The sequence below is a fragment of the Sciurus vulgaris genome, assembly GCF_902686455.1.
Source record: "Sciurus vulgaris genome assembly, chromosome: 4".
In the NCBI taxonomy this organism is placed as follows: Eukaryota; Metazoa; Chordata; class Mammalia; order Rodentia; family Sciuridae; genus Sciurus; species Sciurus vulgaris.
In genome coordinates this window covers 3,189,939-3,206,771 of record NC_136464.1, presented here as the reverse complement: position 1 = coordinate 3,206,771, position 16,833 = coordinate 3,189,939, and the positions used below count along the sequence as shown (strand labels likewise).

The window sequence follows — 16,833 nt, the reverse complement described above, 5'->3', positions numbered from 1 at the left end:
CAGCCTCAGGGCGGCCTCTGTCCTGGGGCTCATCCATGGCACACACCGACCAACGGCGGTGCCCGTTTGTCAAGAACTGTAGTGACTGAGCTGGGGACCGAGAAGAGGCTTGAACAAGCCACTCTCCTTCCTGGCTTCACTTCCTCACGGCTCTGCGGCTGAAGCCCGCCCTCCACGAGACATCGCGGCCTTATTAGGTTGTTCATCTTGTTTGAGACCCCGTGTAGCTGGGCTTCAGATAAATCATCTTTTTAGACTTTGGGTCAGACCTGGCTGCACATCTTCATAAGCAGGGGTTTCCGGAAGCCCTGTGTGGAGGTTTCCCTGACGGGTCAGAGGAGCGCTCTGCAGCACCGTCTAGTTAATCACCATTAGCTATTGTTGTTTAGCACACCGCGACATGCCACCTTCCTTTGTTTGCTTTAATGTTGGACTAGCGGGGGTTATATTTGCTCATTCCACGCGCATCTCCCTCCGCAGCAGAGGCGCAGAGCACACACTGGGAACCTGCCCTTAACTAGCGCTGTTGACTTCATGCTAATAAGTTCATACAAATTTTCATTTCTGAGGCTTCCGAATGACATTTGCTTTTCTTAATTGCATGGAGAGCATTTGAAAAGGATCAGCTCTCTAAAGACTGACAAGGCTCCTCCAAGGGGGTGACCTTCATCAGCACAGCCAATTATGGCAAATAATTCACAAAAAAAAAATTACAGTAAACAAATTTACTTTGGAGGTGAGAAAAGAAAAAAAAATCCAGGATCTACTGCATGCACAAGAGATTGCTATCTGGCAGCTGTGGCCCAGTGGAAAGCCACATCATCTCGGAATTTGTAGTGCTTCTCAGCGGAAAGGAAACACAGGCCTGCCTTGGCCTCCTCCACAGCTGATAGCCATCTCCCTTCTGCCTGTACTTGCATACATTTCAATGCACATATAGAGAGGGAGCATGTGTTCAACGGGAACCATAGCAAAATGAATTACACAGGCGGCCTCAGAGATCTAATGATAGACAGTGCACAATACACTCCAGCAGATGACAGGAGAGGATGGCAGAGGAGGAGCAGAGCGAAGAGGGGACAGAGCCCACGTGCCCCTCGCCCTCCCGGGCCCTGTGGTGAGAAGCAGCCCTGGAACAGAACCCTAAGTGGGAGCAGCATGGCCTGGCCCAGCCTCCAGGGGGCCCAGGGCTGGCAGGTCTGGAGGAAGGAGTATGGAGTGTCCCCTGCAGGTCTGACGTGCCCAGCGTGGCCTGTTTCCGCAGCCTCCTCTCAGCCTACTCAGGAGAAGCGGCCTCGCAAAGACCACCCTTGGCACTGATGATGCCTTCCCACAGCTGGCGCCCCAGGTGCCGCCATGGGCCAGTCTGCCTTGCGGCCAGGGAGCCCCAGGGCAGGGGTTGAGCATACCCAAGAGCGAGTGCAGCTCAACTGGGGGCCCAACGTCATTGACCAAAATACTGGTTTTTCCCTTTCTTTCTTTTGGGGTGCCTCCACCATCTCCGGCACGCTCTCAGGAAACAGCCTCCCCGCCCGCTCCTGTTAATCAGCCAGCTCTCCTGAGTAATATCACAGCATTTGTCACCTTTCTCTGCATTCACAATATTGAGGCACTCAAACAGGCCTAATCTTGCCTCGTGAAGACTTCTTTGTTCTGCCTGCTAAAATGTCTTGTAATTGTGCTTGGGATGTCCAGATGGCTGGCTGATACTCCAGCTGATAGGATTATACCTTTACCTCTCCTAGGGCCATCTGTTCCCTTTAACTCGCTAAAGCCCCGCAGCCTGGATTCAGTTGTCCTTATTGCATAAACCTAACCGCATTACGGCACTTGGCATGCAAATCGCTTCTGTGCTGCAGGCCGGGTGCTGGGCAGGGCTCTCGTAAGGTTTAAACAGGGCTGGAGTCGTTTACGAGGGGACAAGTGACAAGGAAAAGAAATGAAAGCCGGTTCTACTGTGTTGTGCTGGAAGGTGGAATGGTTGTTTTCCCCTCACTTGTGTTCAATACTGTAAATAATCTGCCTTGCTTTTTGTGAGCTCAAAGGACGCCGTGGCAGACATCCACCGCAGCAGCAGGGGGAATTAGTTTACTTGGAAACCATCAGCAAGTGTGTACACACTGCTGGTGAATATTAGATGATTGGATAATGAGGCGTTAGCCGGGAGAGGCTGCACAGGAGCGCAGAGCTGTGGTTTAGGGGGTGCCTTCTCCTTGAAGAACGCAGGGCTGATTGGCAGCCAGCACCCCACCCCGTGCACACTAACCGGGCACCAGGCAGCACACAGGCTCTTGAAAGGAAATGGACAGGCCTTAAAATGAGCTTCCCAAGTGTCAGCTCTCCAGAAAGTGATGGAAACCAGACGGGAGCCCTGGCATCTCCTGCAGGGCACTTGTGCCCCAGTCACTCGTTGCGATAAAGTCCCCCTTGACCTAGGAGGGATTTTGAGGCCACATTCATGCTAGGGATCTGAGTCGCTTATTTGCACTTTAAAATCATGAGTGGCTTTCTAGGATGGGACAAGGCACTGCAATCGCTGGCAAGAAAGTGACTTGGTCCAAGTGTTGACCAAATACTGATAAACAAAAACATTCTGAGCAAGCCTGCTTCCATAAATAGCTTTTGACTAGTTGGGTTTTATCTCCAAGGTACCCACGAGTGGCCTTTATTTTTCTAAATGCTACTTTTCTGCTTACAGTCAAATGCTTTTTCATGCTACTTACAAAAATAAATACTTGTACTTTGCTCAGATCATAATAGCTCATTAGAGGAGGCTGATTTTGGACTCAGACGACAACCTAACACCAGAGGGCTGAGGAGGCCTCCTTGAACCTATCGCATTGGAGCTCCAGCTCTCTGGGGAAGCAAGGAGCTGAGGACCGGGGATTCAACCTTCTTAATTGTGAGCCTCATTAGTGATGGTTGCTAAGCAAAACACACACCTACCTCCAGTGCATAGGAAGCAGATAAACAATACGTCACCGCCTCTAATGACTCCGGTGCTCAAGGCGACCTTTAATTATTATATTTTTGTTCTCTTATACCTTAGTCATTAATGTAGAAAAACAAATTAGTTTATTTTTGTGGACCACAGCAGATTCATAAATCGTCTTCCAGTTTCCACGTCTGAATCGTGTTTCATTGTGACAATCCACACAAGCTTCGTTCATTTCCTTGCATCTGCCTCTGCCTCACTTGGGCAGCGTGGCTCTCGAATTCGCCACCTTGGGTGCAGGATTTGTTTCAAAGCTTTGGTTGTACACCCTCTGTGCTCTAACGGGTTTCACTATGCTGTTTTGTTGGCAATTCACTTTTCAAAACTCTCACATTGCTTTATTAACGATTCAGACTGCTCAGCATCTCATGATTACTATGAGACACTGGAGGGAGGAGGAAGTGGCTCCTGTTTTCTGCGATGGAAAAATAGTGGGCACCCAGCACCAGCAGGAAGAAGATGGGCTGAGGGGCTGGGAAGTGTGGCTGAGATTGATCCTGATGTCCAAGGACACTGGTCCCTACCTACCCTCTCAAGGAAATTCCCTTTTAACAAGTAAAACTAGAAGTCCATCAATTGGAAGCATTTGGCAAGAAAAAAAATTTTATGCTGTTTTTATCGCCCCCTGCCCTCCCCCCAACTTGTACACACACCACCCAGGGACAGGAAGTGGTCCCCACAGTCCCTCCTGAGCAGACTGGACCAGGGTGTAACCACCCACTGAAGCATGAGCCAAGTATTTGGGGATGAGCTTCTGGAGGGGCGCTTCCAACAAGCCCAAATAAAACCAAATAAATCAAAACTTCAAGAAAAGCTGTAAGCAAGAGGAAGCTTAGAAACAAGCTGAGAACATGAAGGCTGCGCAGGTGAGGTGACCACCTGACAAAGGGAGAGGAAGCCCGGCCGCCTGGCCCCTGGGCCCTGGGGACCCCACCACCACCACTAGGGAGCACGCACAGCCCGGTGAGAGCAATTCCACACGAGTCCACAAAAAGAACGGTGCAAAGGAAAAGAAGCATCGCAAATAAAAAAGTACGTGTAGCATGTGCCTACCATTTTCCAGATAAGAAGGGGCCGTACCTTCTGACGGGTCCAGGCGGCGGGCTCGCCGCCCGTGTTTGGAGTTGTTGTGCACAAACATGTTGTCGGACACAGCCAGCACGTGGCCGTCCACGTTGACTGTTGTCGATACAACAACCTGCAAAGAGGAAGTGGACTTGAAATGAGCTGGCCACCGTGAGGCCAAGGAAAAGCCACCACAGACACTGCAGAGCACACTCCCCCGCCCGCAGGCTCTTCACAGCTTTTTTGGCTAATGTGGGTTGTTTTGTTTTGTTTTGACTCGGGATTGCATCTTTTCAAAAACCTGCTCCGCTAATTATGGTTTAATCTCTTATTATGCTAACAAGTGAATTCAATGCAGAAAAATATTCTTCTGGCCATTAGCTTCAGAAACACCCTCTAGCCACTCATTTTAAAGTCGCTATTTTGATTGATCTGTTCACATATTGATTAGATAGTTTATCTAATTTAAATTAGTTCACTTGAGACCAGCCTCCCTTGAAGAGCTGAGGATTCAGTTGCCCAAAAAAGGCTTCATAAATCAGGACCCGTCCTTCTACCCACATTTTATCAGCAAATGATCCCTGAGTCAATTTTACAATTACATTTAATGCCTGGTAATGAACATTTTTGCCTCTGAAAAGACCACATTGAATTTGAATGGTGGAAGTGTTTCAAACCCAGGAAGGTATCCTTTCTCAAGTTCCTGGGAAGGGCGGGAAGGGCAGGCACTGTCCTTTGGGTGGGAGAGAGTGGCTCCAGTCTTTGATGGGGCTCGGAGGAGGCAAGGGGGAGGGGACAGCTCCTTGTACCCTCGGATGCCTCCTGGGAGAGGAAGATAAGAAGCCCACCAGCAGGGACAGCCTGCTGGTACCATACGCCTACCTTCCCAGGTGAGCCTGTCATAAGCATCCACAATGGACCCAGGGAACGGCAAAGTTCAACCTGGCCCTGACCCTTCTCTTTAATGAATGGGTCCACGAGGTGTGGAGCCTGCGGAATAGCAGGCGAGTGAGCCAGGCCAGCCCGGTCTCACAGTGGGGCTCCCGGGGCCTGGCTTGGGCATGGAAGAAGTCTGCATCACTGCCCCAGCTGGGCAGGTGAGGAGGCAGGTCCTAGAGCCACACTACCCTGGGAGGCAGTGAGTAGCAACAGCCAGGTACCATGAATGGTGGAAGGTCAAGGCTGTGGCGGGTGCTGGTAAAGAACAACCATCAGTGTTGGTTCATCAGATGTAAAGAGCGCTACACCAAAGATGTTAATCGTGGGACAACTGTGGGGAGGCACCGCAGGGCATAAGGGAGTTTCTACAGAATGTTTCTCTAAATCTGAAACTGCTCTAATAAAAATAAAGTTTATTAATAAAATTAATTTATTCAAATTAATGAATAGAAGTGATTAAAGAAAAATAAGTAGTATTATTAAGCATTTAAAAGAGAAGCCAAGGACTGGGGACGTAGCTCAGTGGCAGAGAGCTGCCCTAGCATGCACAAGGCCCTGGGTTCCTCCCCAGTACTGCAAAAACAAAACAAAAAACCCACGAAGAAATAACAACACTCCCAACTGAGAGAGAAGCTGAAGCTGTGTCTATTATGAATGCATGAAAGCAGGGTAACTGGCCTTTTCTAAATCCGATGTCCCACAGAAGATTGTGGAGCAGGGGCAGTAGGCCCTCACCCCCACGTTCCACCAGGGCAGCCTCCCTGACGCTGTCTCCGCCTTGGACCTGCCAGGGTTCCAGAAGTCTCAGGAACACTGGGCCGCTGCACCTCCAGCCGTGAGTGCCACCACTGCACATGCTGGCACTGCTCCTGGGAGCCTGGCACTGCTCTTGGCAGTGGTGTACTGGTGCCACCATGTTGGGCCAGGCTGCCCTAACTGGAGGAGCCAAGGGCTACTCCTGGGCACTCAGGTGCCCTCCTGGGGTCCACTTGAGGCCCTGTCTGGGCACAAAGGGAACTCCCTGAACGCATCCGCCAAGCATGATGCAGACGGCCAGGGCTGAGCCTGGGATCTGACCCTTCTCAAACGTTTAGGCCACATGTTAAAGAAACAAGAAGTGGTAAAAATACAACTAAAAGACAGCGAGTTGGACTGTCATCCCTATCTAGGTCAGTCGCCAGGGAAAACAGTGCAGTTCAGCAGAGAAGGCAGCCATGCTCTGCATTTCCTGCCCAGGCCAGCCCTGCCAAGCACCTCGGGAAGGTGCTGAAGCCAGCGGAGAGCAGCGTGAGCCCTGACATACCCTAAGTCCAGTTAAACCTTCCAAGAGGCAGGAAGATTAGCTAAGGAGACCAGAGGAAGTCCTTCTAGTCACTTCAGCTCCACGGTCAACCAGGAGATTGCCTTTGACTGATGCTATGCTGGGTCAGCTGTGAGACAAAGAGGGTACAGCCACTCGGCCCAGTGTGACCTCCACTCTGCTTAGATGGATCAATATCACCCATGCCCCATGGAGCCTTGTGCGTGAAAAACAGGAGCAGGCCCAACAGTTTGCAAGAAGCACTCCCCAGCTAGAGGCCACTGTGGGCACGGAGGAATGGCAAGGGTCCTGCCTTCCTGATGAGCTACAAGGGAGCACGGATTCCACCTGCTTCCCTAAAGTGCATCCATAGAGGACGGAAGCATCATGAACTTCCTGAAAACACTTTGAGCTCTTTGATGGAAAACAGTCTATGTCCAAAATGAGACTTGCTTGGCAACTCATCCAATCTAGTATTCACTCCCGTTAGCCTAGGTACCACCAGCAGCCCTGTGTTCCAGCCCAGAATATTTATACTATGCAAATTAGCAAAATAATCCATCATGTGTACAGAGTAACTTTACCCTGATGTAGCCCCTGACCATTCGCAAAGGTAAGAAAAATACGAACGCTATTCTAACTAATTGGTCCCTGAACTTGGGGACAGGTGGAGGAGGCTGAGTGAGCATTCCGAAGTTTGTAGAAACCTGTATTAGGCAGGGGCAGACCTCCATGTGAGGAGGGTCCAAGACCCTGGGCTTGCCTGAAGGGTGGCATTATGATTCTCCCCAAACGAAAATCGATGATCAATCGATTGGTCATCAATCTCTACAAGATTTTTGACACGGCTACATTTTCAGAGCTGACATTAGGTCATGAACCCAGCACACTGAAGACACCAGATCATTTCTATTCAGACGAGTTATCAAACTAGCGAAGTCTCAGACCACAGGTTGTTTTCTGAACAAATGCAAAATCAGTGAATTCAAACCCTGCGGGAGCAGCCAGCGGGGCCGGGGGTGTGCCCTCGGGGTGCATACCTGGAATCTCCGCATATCCCGAGGGTTGCCCGCATTCTTCAAACAGTTCTGATTGCACTTGAGGAAGAACTTTAGGAAGAATCTACAAAAACATAAAGTACGGACAGTTAGAATCATTAGGCAAAAGACCGACCTTTTGAAAAGCACTCCTTCCAGGGCACAGTGGAGACCACTTGCAGCTGTGCCTGGCTGTCCCGGCAGTGGGCAGCACTGTGAGGAGGAGAGGCCAGGCTGCAGGGTGCCCAGTCCCACAGGCCAGCACAAGGACTCTCCTGCATCCAGGAGAGCCCTGGCTTCCACGTGTCTGGCACGTGATCCCCAAGCTGCATGACAACTGTGACTTTTGGGTTGGCCTTCGCTTGCCTGGGTCTTCATACGACCAGCCATTACCCTTTGGGAAAGCATCGCCCAGACAGGGCTCTGGCTTCGGTCAGTAAAAACCCAGCATGCCTGGTTGCGTTTGAATTTGGGACAGGAAACAAATGACTCTGTTTTGCTCTGGGACATGCCTCTACTATAAAAAAGATCTGTTTATTTGCAATTCAATGTGCTACATCTTGACCTGTCAATCCCTGCTCCAGAGGACAGCCCTGCCTAGGCAAATGTACTTTCAGAAACAGATGTTAAAAGTCACAGTAACTCTCAAGAAGAAGGAATTGTAGCAACAATGATTTTGAGGGATGGTCTCCGAGTGTAAGGGTACAGTTGACAGTTCTCGGTGTGGTCAGGAAACCTGCATGAGTGCAAGGATGGCCTCCAGGGTGGGAGTGTCAAGGCCAGACTCCAGATCAAGCTCTGTCCCTGCCAAGTCCTGCCCTGGGGTCCTGTGGCAGTCAGATTTGGGAGTCCTGACAAAGCTGAGGTGCTGTGTCAAGAATACCACGTGCCGTCCTCCCCATTCCCGCAAGCTCAGGGACAAACTGGCTTTGGGTCTGAATGGGCAGACATTGGGCAGCACCACCACCCATGGGTGACGGGACTCTCCGCTTCCACTTGCACAGGCCACATCTGTCCGCTATGAGGTCAAGCAGGCACGCCAACACATCTCCTGTCCTCGGGGGTCAGAGCATCCTTCCCAGCAAGGTTACCCCAAAACCTTCTGTTTGCTCCCAGAGTATCATCTGTCCTACTTGGTGATGATTAACATTCTGTGAGGTTTCACACGATTTCCTTGAGCTCAGTCTTTCCTGTTTGAGGTTCCTCGATGGCAATTACAATATCAGAAAATGCAAAGACTCTGTGGACAGAGGCTGGTTTCTACTGGTACCTCAACATATCCTGGAAGACTCTGGATGTGGCAGAGAAAAACCCAGTCGATGGGGAAAGAGTGGCGGCCATTTAATTAAATTCTCTTACATACCGTGAGGCCTAGCTGTTTTAGGCCAGAATTTACATCTTTTATTAACTCACCTCACCTATACACTTAGCTCACAATGCCTCCTCACACCATCTGCCATCAGCTACGGCAAGTCACTTGATATTCCACCCACCAATTTTTCCTAACAACCACTGTGCAATTAAACTCCACACGTTCTGTGGCGAGGTAAATTAGGCGCACCTGCGGCCACACTGCCTCAGAAAGGGCCTAACAAGGTGAGGGCGCCACAAAGTTATCGTCCTGTCAGGCAATTAGGTTTTCACTTGGGGGACAGCCACGCGGTGCAATTACGCCCCACATTACACCCGGCTAATCTTCTGAGCAGGCGCCGGCCCGAGAAGCTGCTCATCTGCAGAGGTACCTGCATGGAGCCAGCAGTGGGAGCTTTTTTTGTGTGAAATAAAAGATGTTCTCCCCCTCCAGAGGAGGCTGCTTTATTCCTGGATGTCTTGTTAGCCAGTTCACCCTATTACCTCTAAGAGAGCAGAGCAGGTTTGAAGATATCCCAGGTAGCCCTCGCCCCAGCCCTGATTGCCAAGAGACCCCCAGGGCCTCAACAACAAAATTGGGTGCTGGGCCTAGAGGTGTTCTGAGTGTCCGTGGGGTCCGCTGTGTGGCAGTACAGACGTGTGCACTTGCCCCTCCCTCTGGATGTGGCAATCACAGACTGCTGTCCCAGGGCAGGCCAAGTTCTTCAGAAAGATCCACAGCAAACACCACCGGCGAGCAGGGTCCTTCAGTACGGAGGCCCCAGTGACTCAAAGGAAGTCAAGCACACAGTCACCAGACTCCTCGCCAGGTGACGGCAACCTCTGTAAGGACAGAGAAAGACCCATGGGAAACAGGGCTTGGTGCTCGTCTCCTGCCTGCGTTTTGGAAGTGGGCCTGGGGCACTCCGCTGAGTATTCACAGGCAGAGGTGCAGCGCGACACTGTCCTGTCACACAGAGCGGGCGCGCACCCTGCAGCAAGAGCTGGCCCGGACACACCTGCAGGCTGGGAGGGGCAAGAAGACTGAGTGCCTGGCAGCAGAGCCCTTACCCCTCGGTTGCCATTCTCCTAAGAAGTATCTGACAACCGCTTTGCATATCTCACTTCCGGAGTCCAGGACACAAAGGATTTAATACTCTTGTTATGAAAGGAAAAATCCTTCCTATGTCAGAAAATCTTTGGCTTTAGCACCAATAAACTCTTTATTACTGCTAAACATGGATTTGCTGCTCGATCGCAAAGAGGCGATAAAAATTCTAACCTGTCATTAGTACATTATGCTTAATTGTGTACAGTGTGTTTCCCTGCATCTGCTGCCCGACAGCAAAATGACCATTATGTGCACTAATTCCCTGACCCCGTCTTTATTTCCCTAAAGAGTCATCATCTTTCACAGTAGGTACCAGAGTAAATCAAGCTTGAAATATGGGCTTTATTTACTTGTTTCTCCCAGGCAGAGGGGAAGACAGCGGCTAGAGACAAACTGCTCCACATCCACTGCTCCCCGGTAGTGTTCTACTCGGAAACAGCTCACAGACCCCGGAAAGTTCTCAGGAGCTGTCCTCAGTGGGGAGGCGCGGTCCCGGCACTGGAAATGGGGTCTCCTCCGCAGCACACAGCGTTAGGGAGCCGACCCTGGTGCTCTCAGTCTCGGGAGGGCCGAGTGCGGGCAGTTCCCTCTTCTAACTCCGCAGCACCCTGTGATGAGGGTGGGGACATGTGGCACCCTGAGCCGGGAGGACGGTGATGGAGGGCCAGGGGGCCTGATGCCTCCTTCAAGCTAGAAACTCCCAGGCCCTCCCTCCCTCCTGCTGGGCCAGTACAGCCCTCGGCTCCCAGTGAAGAAGGGACAGAACAACTCCAGTGACCACGTGAGCGCAGAGTGGCAGCCAGCCAAGATGCTCTAAAGTGGACTAAAACAAATCACTGTCCACCATTTGCACGGAAGCCCAGTGTGGGGACCACAGGATGAGGGGCGAGCCCCCACCACATAACTAATTTCAAAGTCGGCTTCGTTTCTGTGTGTTTAAACTATGAATTAGTTCATTTATATTTACTTTTATGAAGCTGATTAACCAGAGCTTCTCTATCTGATGAAAATCATTTTAATTGTAGTGTTAGGCTCCTGTGTAATATCCATTACATTATGAACTGTTTAAATTCTACATGGGCATTGTGTAAATTGGCCCTTTGTGAGCTAGCAGGCAATTAGGACCAAACAGCTCTCCTTTAAACGGCTACAGAACTTTGTGGTGTTGTTCAGGACAATCAGAGACAAAGGAGGCTGTTTAATTGTAATTTAATGGAATATCAAGGAGTCCGTGGCATTAGACGCTGGCAACAGAGAGCAGGAGAGAAAAATTAACTGCAATTATGTTTGATTAAAGCTATCCTTCTCAATAATCAGCGGTCCTGACAGGCCATGGGGCTCCAGTGGGCTCCAGGATGGCAAAAGGTGTTGAGCAATATTAGGGCCAATAAAGGGGATATTAGCATAGCTAATTACAGCCCTGCAAAACCTGCAAAGGGGGCCTCTGTGTATTGTAATGTGTGAAATAATTGGCCAAGGCCGTTATCAATTACATAAGGAATGAATTTGGTTTGTCAGGGAAAAGCTGACGAGCTGCGTTTCATCCGACACCATCCTTCCCGCAGGTTCCCAGGCAGCCTGGAACCTCCCCACCGCACGGAGAGCTGCAGCCGACCAGTGGCCACGTCACTGACAAAATCACCCCGCCCGCAGGCGCCCGGTGATGAGTACAGGCCATCCTCGCGCCCTTCCTGACACCACTGTTTTTACCTAAGTGAAGCCACTAATCATGCAATAATGACTTCCTTCCCTCTGGTCAAAGGAGAAACGGATGGGTTCCTCAGAAATGCCGGGGCTCCGCGAGTGCACCCTTGTGACCGAGGGGGCCAGGGAACTTGGAGCTCTTGGAACTGTGCCTCCTGCATGGGACCCTTGTTTGAAATCCCCCACTTCTCAGCACCTCAGCACCCCTCTGTGTGGTTTTTAAAATATTTTTGTTTAATCTTTCATGGTCCAGGACTTGGTTTGGCTTGAAAATGTGAGTCCCGGCACAGGAAGAGGTGGCCCTGATTGGCTGCGTGGAAAGATGATCCAGGCAGAGCCAGGGCCAGTGATGTGCTGTGGCCTCGACACAGTTGAGTAGCCACACGCCCCACAAAGGGCTCTGGCTTCTCACAGAGCCAAGTGTCCTCCCAGGTCCCAGCCCATCCTATAGGAGGGGCAACCTCGCTCCCAGCTCTCAACAGTGGGCAACCTGGGAAATCTGAGTCTGGAATAAAAAACATGGTACCTTTTACAGGATGGGCTTGATTTTCGGTTTTAAGGTGGTGCTCTTAATAAGCAGCACACTCAAACCGGTGGGTAGGCCTTCAGCTCATCAATCAAAACTGTGTGAATCACCCTTTGGTGACAGTGTCCAGGGTTCCACGGGCTGCAAGGAGACTGGTCCAGATGGGGTCCCCACACCTTTTAGCTACTGCTATGTTAATGCACAGTAGCCTGGACGAGGAAAAGTGAATGCAGAAGGTCCAGTTTGGAAGTCACCAGCCACTGTAGTGCAGGGAAAAGCTGCTCCAGGGGCCTGGGCTTCCTTGGTGGGGGGAAGACAGTGTTTGGAACTAGGGAGGGGACTGCCCCACAGCCACCGAATCGTTCACTCCGAAATGGTTGACCCCATGTTATGTCAATTTCACTTCCTGTACAAAGAAAGTCTTGCCCCAGAGGAGCAGGCAAGAGCAAGGGTAGACTGGCAGGCCTTTGGGGGGTGGGTGGCTGCAGCCCTCACCCCACTATTGAAATGAAATAGTTAAGAGTCAAATTAAAAGATAGAGCCTTTAAGAGCCTTTTCCCTGACTGATAAGAGAGTGGCCACGGAGTGATCCTCGAGGTCCCTGCTAATTACTGGGAAGTCCCTGAAAGCAGTGGCCACAGCTGTGGTGTGTGCATGCCCGGCCATCAGTCGCTGGAGTATTGATCCTGAGCAATTCTAGCCGATCAGCCGGGCGCTGCACAATGTGCTCCCCTCACAAACCTGTAATGAGCAGTTCCCATACACGACTACATTCTGCTGACATCAGATCTGTGCACAGGCAGTACACAGGTCAATACGTATCGGATTTCCAAAATGCAAGGGTCTTAATGTCAGGCCTCTCTTTTTCTCTCACTCCTGCCATTAGCGATGACTGGGCTCACGTTCTTTAATGCCATACGAGAGGAAAAATCTGCTCCATTAGTCTGATTTATTCTTCAAATATGCCATGACAAATTGCTTTAACACCAGACTTATTAAATTCTTGTACATTTCAAGTTATGGGTCTCATAGACTTGTAGTGCCTGCATGACGTCATAATGACGGGGGGGGGGAGCAGAGGGCGACAGCACTGAGTTTTACAGCTGTGCCACATCTCCTTTGTCGGGGGCCTCCCCCCACCCCCAGGCAAGAGGTCAGGCTGGGCTCCCCGCCCGCCTGGGAGGACCTGGTCTCCACGGGAGGCGTTCCCCGGGCACGCACGATATCCTGCATGTAAATGTAGATGTGTAAGGATTTGGAAATATCCACGGCTTGACTTGCAGTTCAACAATTGCTGGCCTTTGTCTGGGGAATCTGCTCTAGTGTAGCAGAGCCGTCTCTAGTGGACCCCAGCTATTTTACTTCCCTCCGCTGTAGTAACCACACCGCATTAACAATATTTGTACTACAATCGCCAAGGGACCCACTTCCCAGATTCTATCACTTCTTTATCTCCTGACAAATACCTCACTATCGAACATTATTAGGTTTAGAAAATTAACCCTTCGCGGTCTAGAGCCGCACCAGGCCCCACCGTCCCTCCAAAGGGCCTTATCGCTAAATTTCTGCTATAATGGTTTTTCTTTCCATCACAATTTCAGCAGCAGCTGTCAAGAGGCACTTATAGATACCATGATCTTGTACTTTTGCAATGATTCTCATTAAAATGATGCCAAAGAGATCTGATGGGGTTTAATGGCTTTGCCGGCCAGCTCGATATCCACGTCCACAGCAGATCCCGGCCCAGGGCTCCGTTTGGGGGAATTTGTGTGACTTGCATTAAACTTTTCCGGGTGGTTTTAATGTGCTCAGATAAGTACAACCCAGGTAGACACCCTAATGGCAAACGCATCCCCGAGTTCCACGCTGCGCTGGCCGGCCCCTCGGCCGGCTGTCAGCAATTCCGGTTAGTGTTTTCTGTAACGGTTGCTGATATTTCGTGATAGTTTTGATAAGGTTATCTGTTTAAAAGAAGTCAACTGCACAACACAAAAGAAATGTGAAGTGCACTATATTTACACTGGGGTGCTTGTTTCAAGTGCCTATCTTTCTTCTCCCCCTCTACCTATTTCTCTATTTCTAATGGGCGATGCAGCATTGACATTATTTCCCCAGCAGATCACTAGCCCTGTCAATCAGTCTGTATTTTGTCTTTCGCTGCGGGCTCATTAAAACAGCTTCCTCACTCCCTCTGGACACTGCTCTATTTGCCAGCTCTGATCACGAAGCTCCTTATTTAAGGAAAATGCCAGCATCACTTGGCTCCCATCAGATGCACCCCTGACTTGTTGCCAGCTCCAGGGGAGACTTTCACAGGTTGTGCAGAGATTAAGCGCCTGTGCTCGTCCCGACTCAGGATTTCAAACCTCTCCCGCCATCCGTGTGTGCGTTTGCGGGGATCTGAAGATACCGGCGGTGTCTGTCTGGCCATCCTGGCCTCTGCCGGCCACCAAGCTCATGCTCAAAACCAGTGCGAGGCCAGCTTTCGTGTTTTTATTTTTTCTCGATCTCCAAGTGGGAAGGAGCTTGTTAATCTTTTCCTGCTCCAATGTACATTTCCCCCCATCCACGCCAGCTTGCTTAATTAAGAACTATCCTCTTCATAGGCTGAATTATTAATAAAAAAATCACATTTTAAATCAAGCCTGTGCATGCACGGAGGACACCAGTGTCGAACCTGCCTATGCCGGCTCTCTAGCCTTTTAGGTCCTGATTAAAAACTTATTAAAACATTATAAATGATTAATGGGCACGCAGCTCTGAGTGGCAATTATTAGTTTTAATGCAGGTAATGCAGCTTAATGAGGGGCACATGTGCGCCAAGCCGCGCCTTCATTACTCCTGCGTGTCAACATATACAAGAGAAATGTGTGTACAGGTCATCCATTACTCGGAGCAGCACCGAGCCCCTCTCTTCACCTCCTTTGTTGATGAGCCAGGAGCCATAAATTAATCCCTTTCTGTGGCTCAGGGAAGGACCAAGGTGTTAAAATCACGGTAAGCCCTGCTCGGCTCCCCAGGACCCCGCACGGCCCCACGCTGGAGAAGCTCACACATCATCTCTGCAGCCCTGCGGTGCCAGGAGTCTTCCGGGGCATTTCCGCAGGTCGCCATTGTCTCCCCTCAGAATCAAGTGCCACCAATGTTCAGAGTCGAAGGGGCCGCTCTCTGTTCTGGTTCAGGAGGGGCGTGGGGAGCTTGGCTCCACCCGGCCAGGGCCTGCCTCCTCACCTTCGCCCGGGATTCCTGTGTCCTCCTGGCTAGCTACGCTGTCTGCGGGTCAGGGTGCGCGGGAGCCAGTGGGAGAGCAGGTACACTCCTGGTGGAGGAGTCCTGAGGCTGGAATGCAGACGCCAGCCGGAGCCGCTGCGGTGTGCAGACCTCGGGGCGAGCACATGCACTCAGGATGCCCAGAGCAGGCGCCCAAAGTGCCTGCTGCCCACAGAGAAACCCAGACCGTCTCCAGCCCCACCTGGGACGCTGGGTCCCAGGCCTGCTGCAGCCTGCAGCTCAGGAGCAGGCCACCGGGCCTGACTTCCCACGTCACCTTTTATTTTCTGTTTTTGTGACAAGCAGCTTGATCCAGGCTGATCTCCACTATCTGTTTGAAGAGTATTCAGGACTATTTGCATCATTTTATGGCTAATGTATAATATATGGCTCTAAAGTGAGCCCGGGCGCTGTCCTGTTACCGAGCATAAAAAAGTAAGGGCAATAAAGATACATTAGTTGTCTCAAGCACAGCGGCTCTAACGCCAGCAAGGAGGCTGCTGCTCGGAGTTAAGAGGCAACCTTTCCGCCTGACTAAGACAATGGAGGAGTAAAGAAAATGTCAAATCAAGAAAAGCTGGATTTAGAGATGAGGCAGCCCAGAATGACGTTGGGGCCATATTTTGTGAAACTATAATGCAGTTGGCAGCAAAGATCCGTGTTTCTGATTCATCCAGGGCCGCATGGCAAAGCTTTGTCAGTCTGTGCAAGGTATAAATAATTCAGGGTGAGAGATGGCAATTACAGGGCCCTGCACAACCAAAATGAATATTTTATGAGGACTAAAACTGCTCTGGAATGAATCATACACAGGAGTCACACATGGCGAGTGGGCTCATACATGCCAGCCCCAAGAAGAGAAGCCGAGGCCCTTATCTCCTTTCAGGGTACTGACCAGAGCTGGAGAACAGTAATAAGCAAGCGCAAAGCGGGCTGTCCGCGGGCGCACCCACTCCAGGCTCTGGAGAGGCTCAGTCCCTGCAGGGCCCGGCAGGCACGTGCCGAGCCCACTGGACCCCGAGGACACTCTGTGGGTGGGCCCTGCAGTGAGGTTAGGTGAGCATCCTGCATTAGCAGGGGGGGGTTGCCTGTTGTCTGACTGTTCAAACTACTGGTAGGTACAAGCTGGGGCCTCCTCTTCCTGAGGGAGGATCTGAAGTCTGGGTCTGTTGTCCTGGCTGAAGAGAACAGCTTTGCTGTCCCAGATGAAATTTCCAAGAGCCTGGGACAGGCAGCATGTCTGTCTCCCCGCCCCAGTGACTTCTCACCTTCCTCTCAGCTAGAAGACTGTACTAAGGCTTCCCCTCCATCCCTGGTCCTGACGCTTACACGGTCCAGATCCACTGGCCCCGGGGCCAAGACTGCGGCCTTCGACATCCCCACGGCCACGCCGCACAGAGAAGTCTCTTCCCTGGCTTTTGAAACAGCGCACCACAAGTGGATGGGGTAGAGTTAAAGGGGTCTTTAAAGGCTGAAAGGATGGTTTCATCTGTTACATTTCCTCCAAAACTGCTCCTGGTGCACTCCTAGAACAAA

At 51.0% G+C, this 16,833-nt stretch overlaps 1 protein-coding gene across 1 annotated transcript in view; it reads right to left on the bottom strand.

The window, feature by feature from the left end:
* EBF3 (EBF transcription factor 3) overlaps positions 1 to 16,833 on the bottom strand; it is a 148,180-nt gene that overhangs the window by 31,658 nt on the left and 99,689 nt on the right. The window contains 2 exon segments of the mRNA XM_079137765.1: positions 4,076 to 4,193; positions 7,340 to 7,421. Of these exon segments, the coding sequence (XP_078993891.1) occupies positions 4,076 to 4,193; positions 7,340 to 7,421 (200 nt within the window).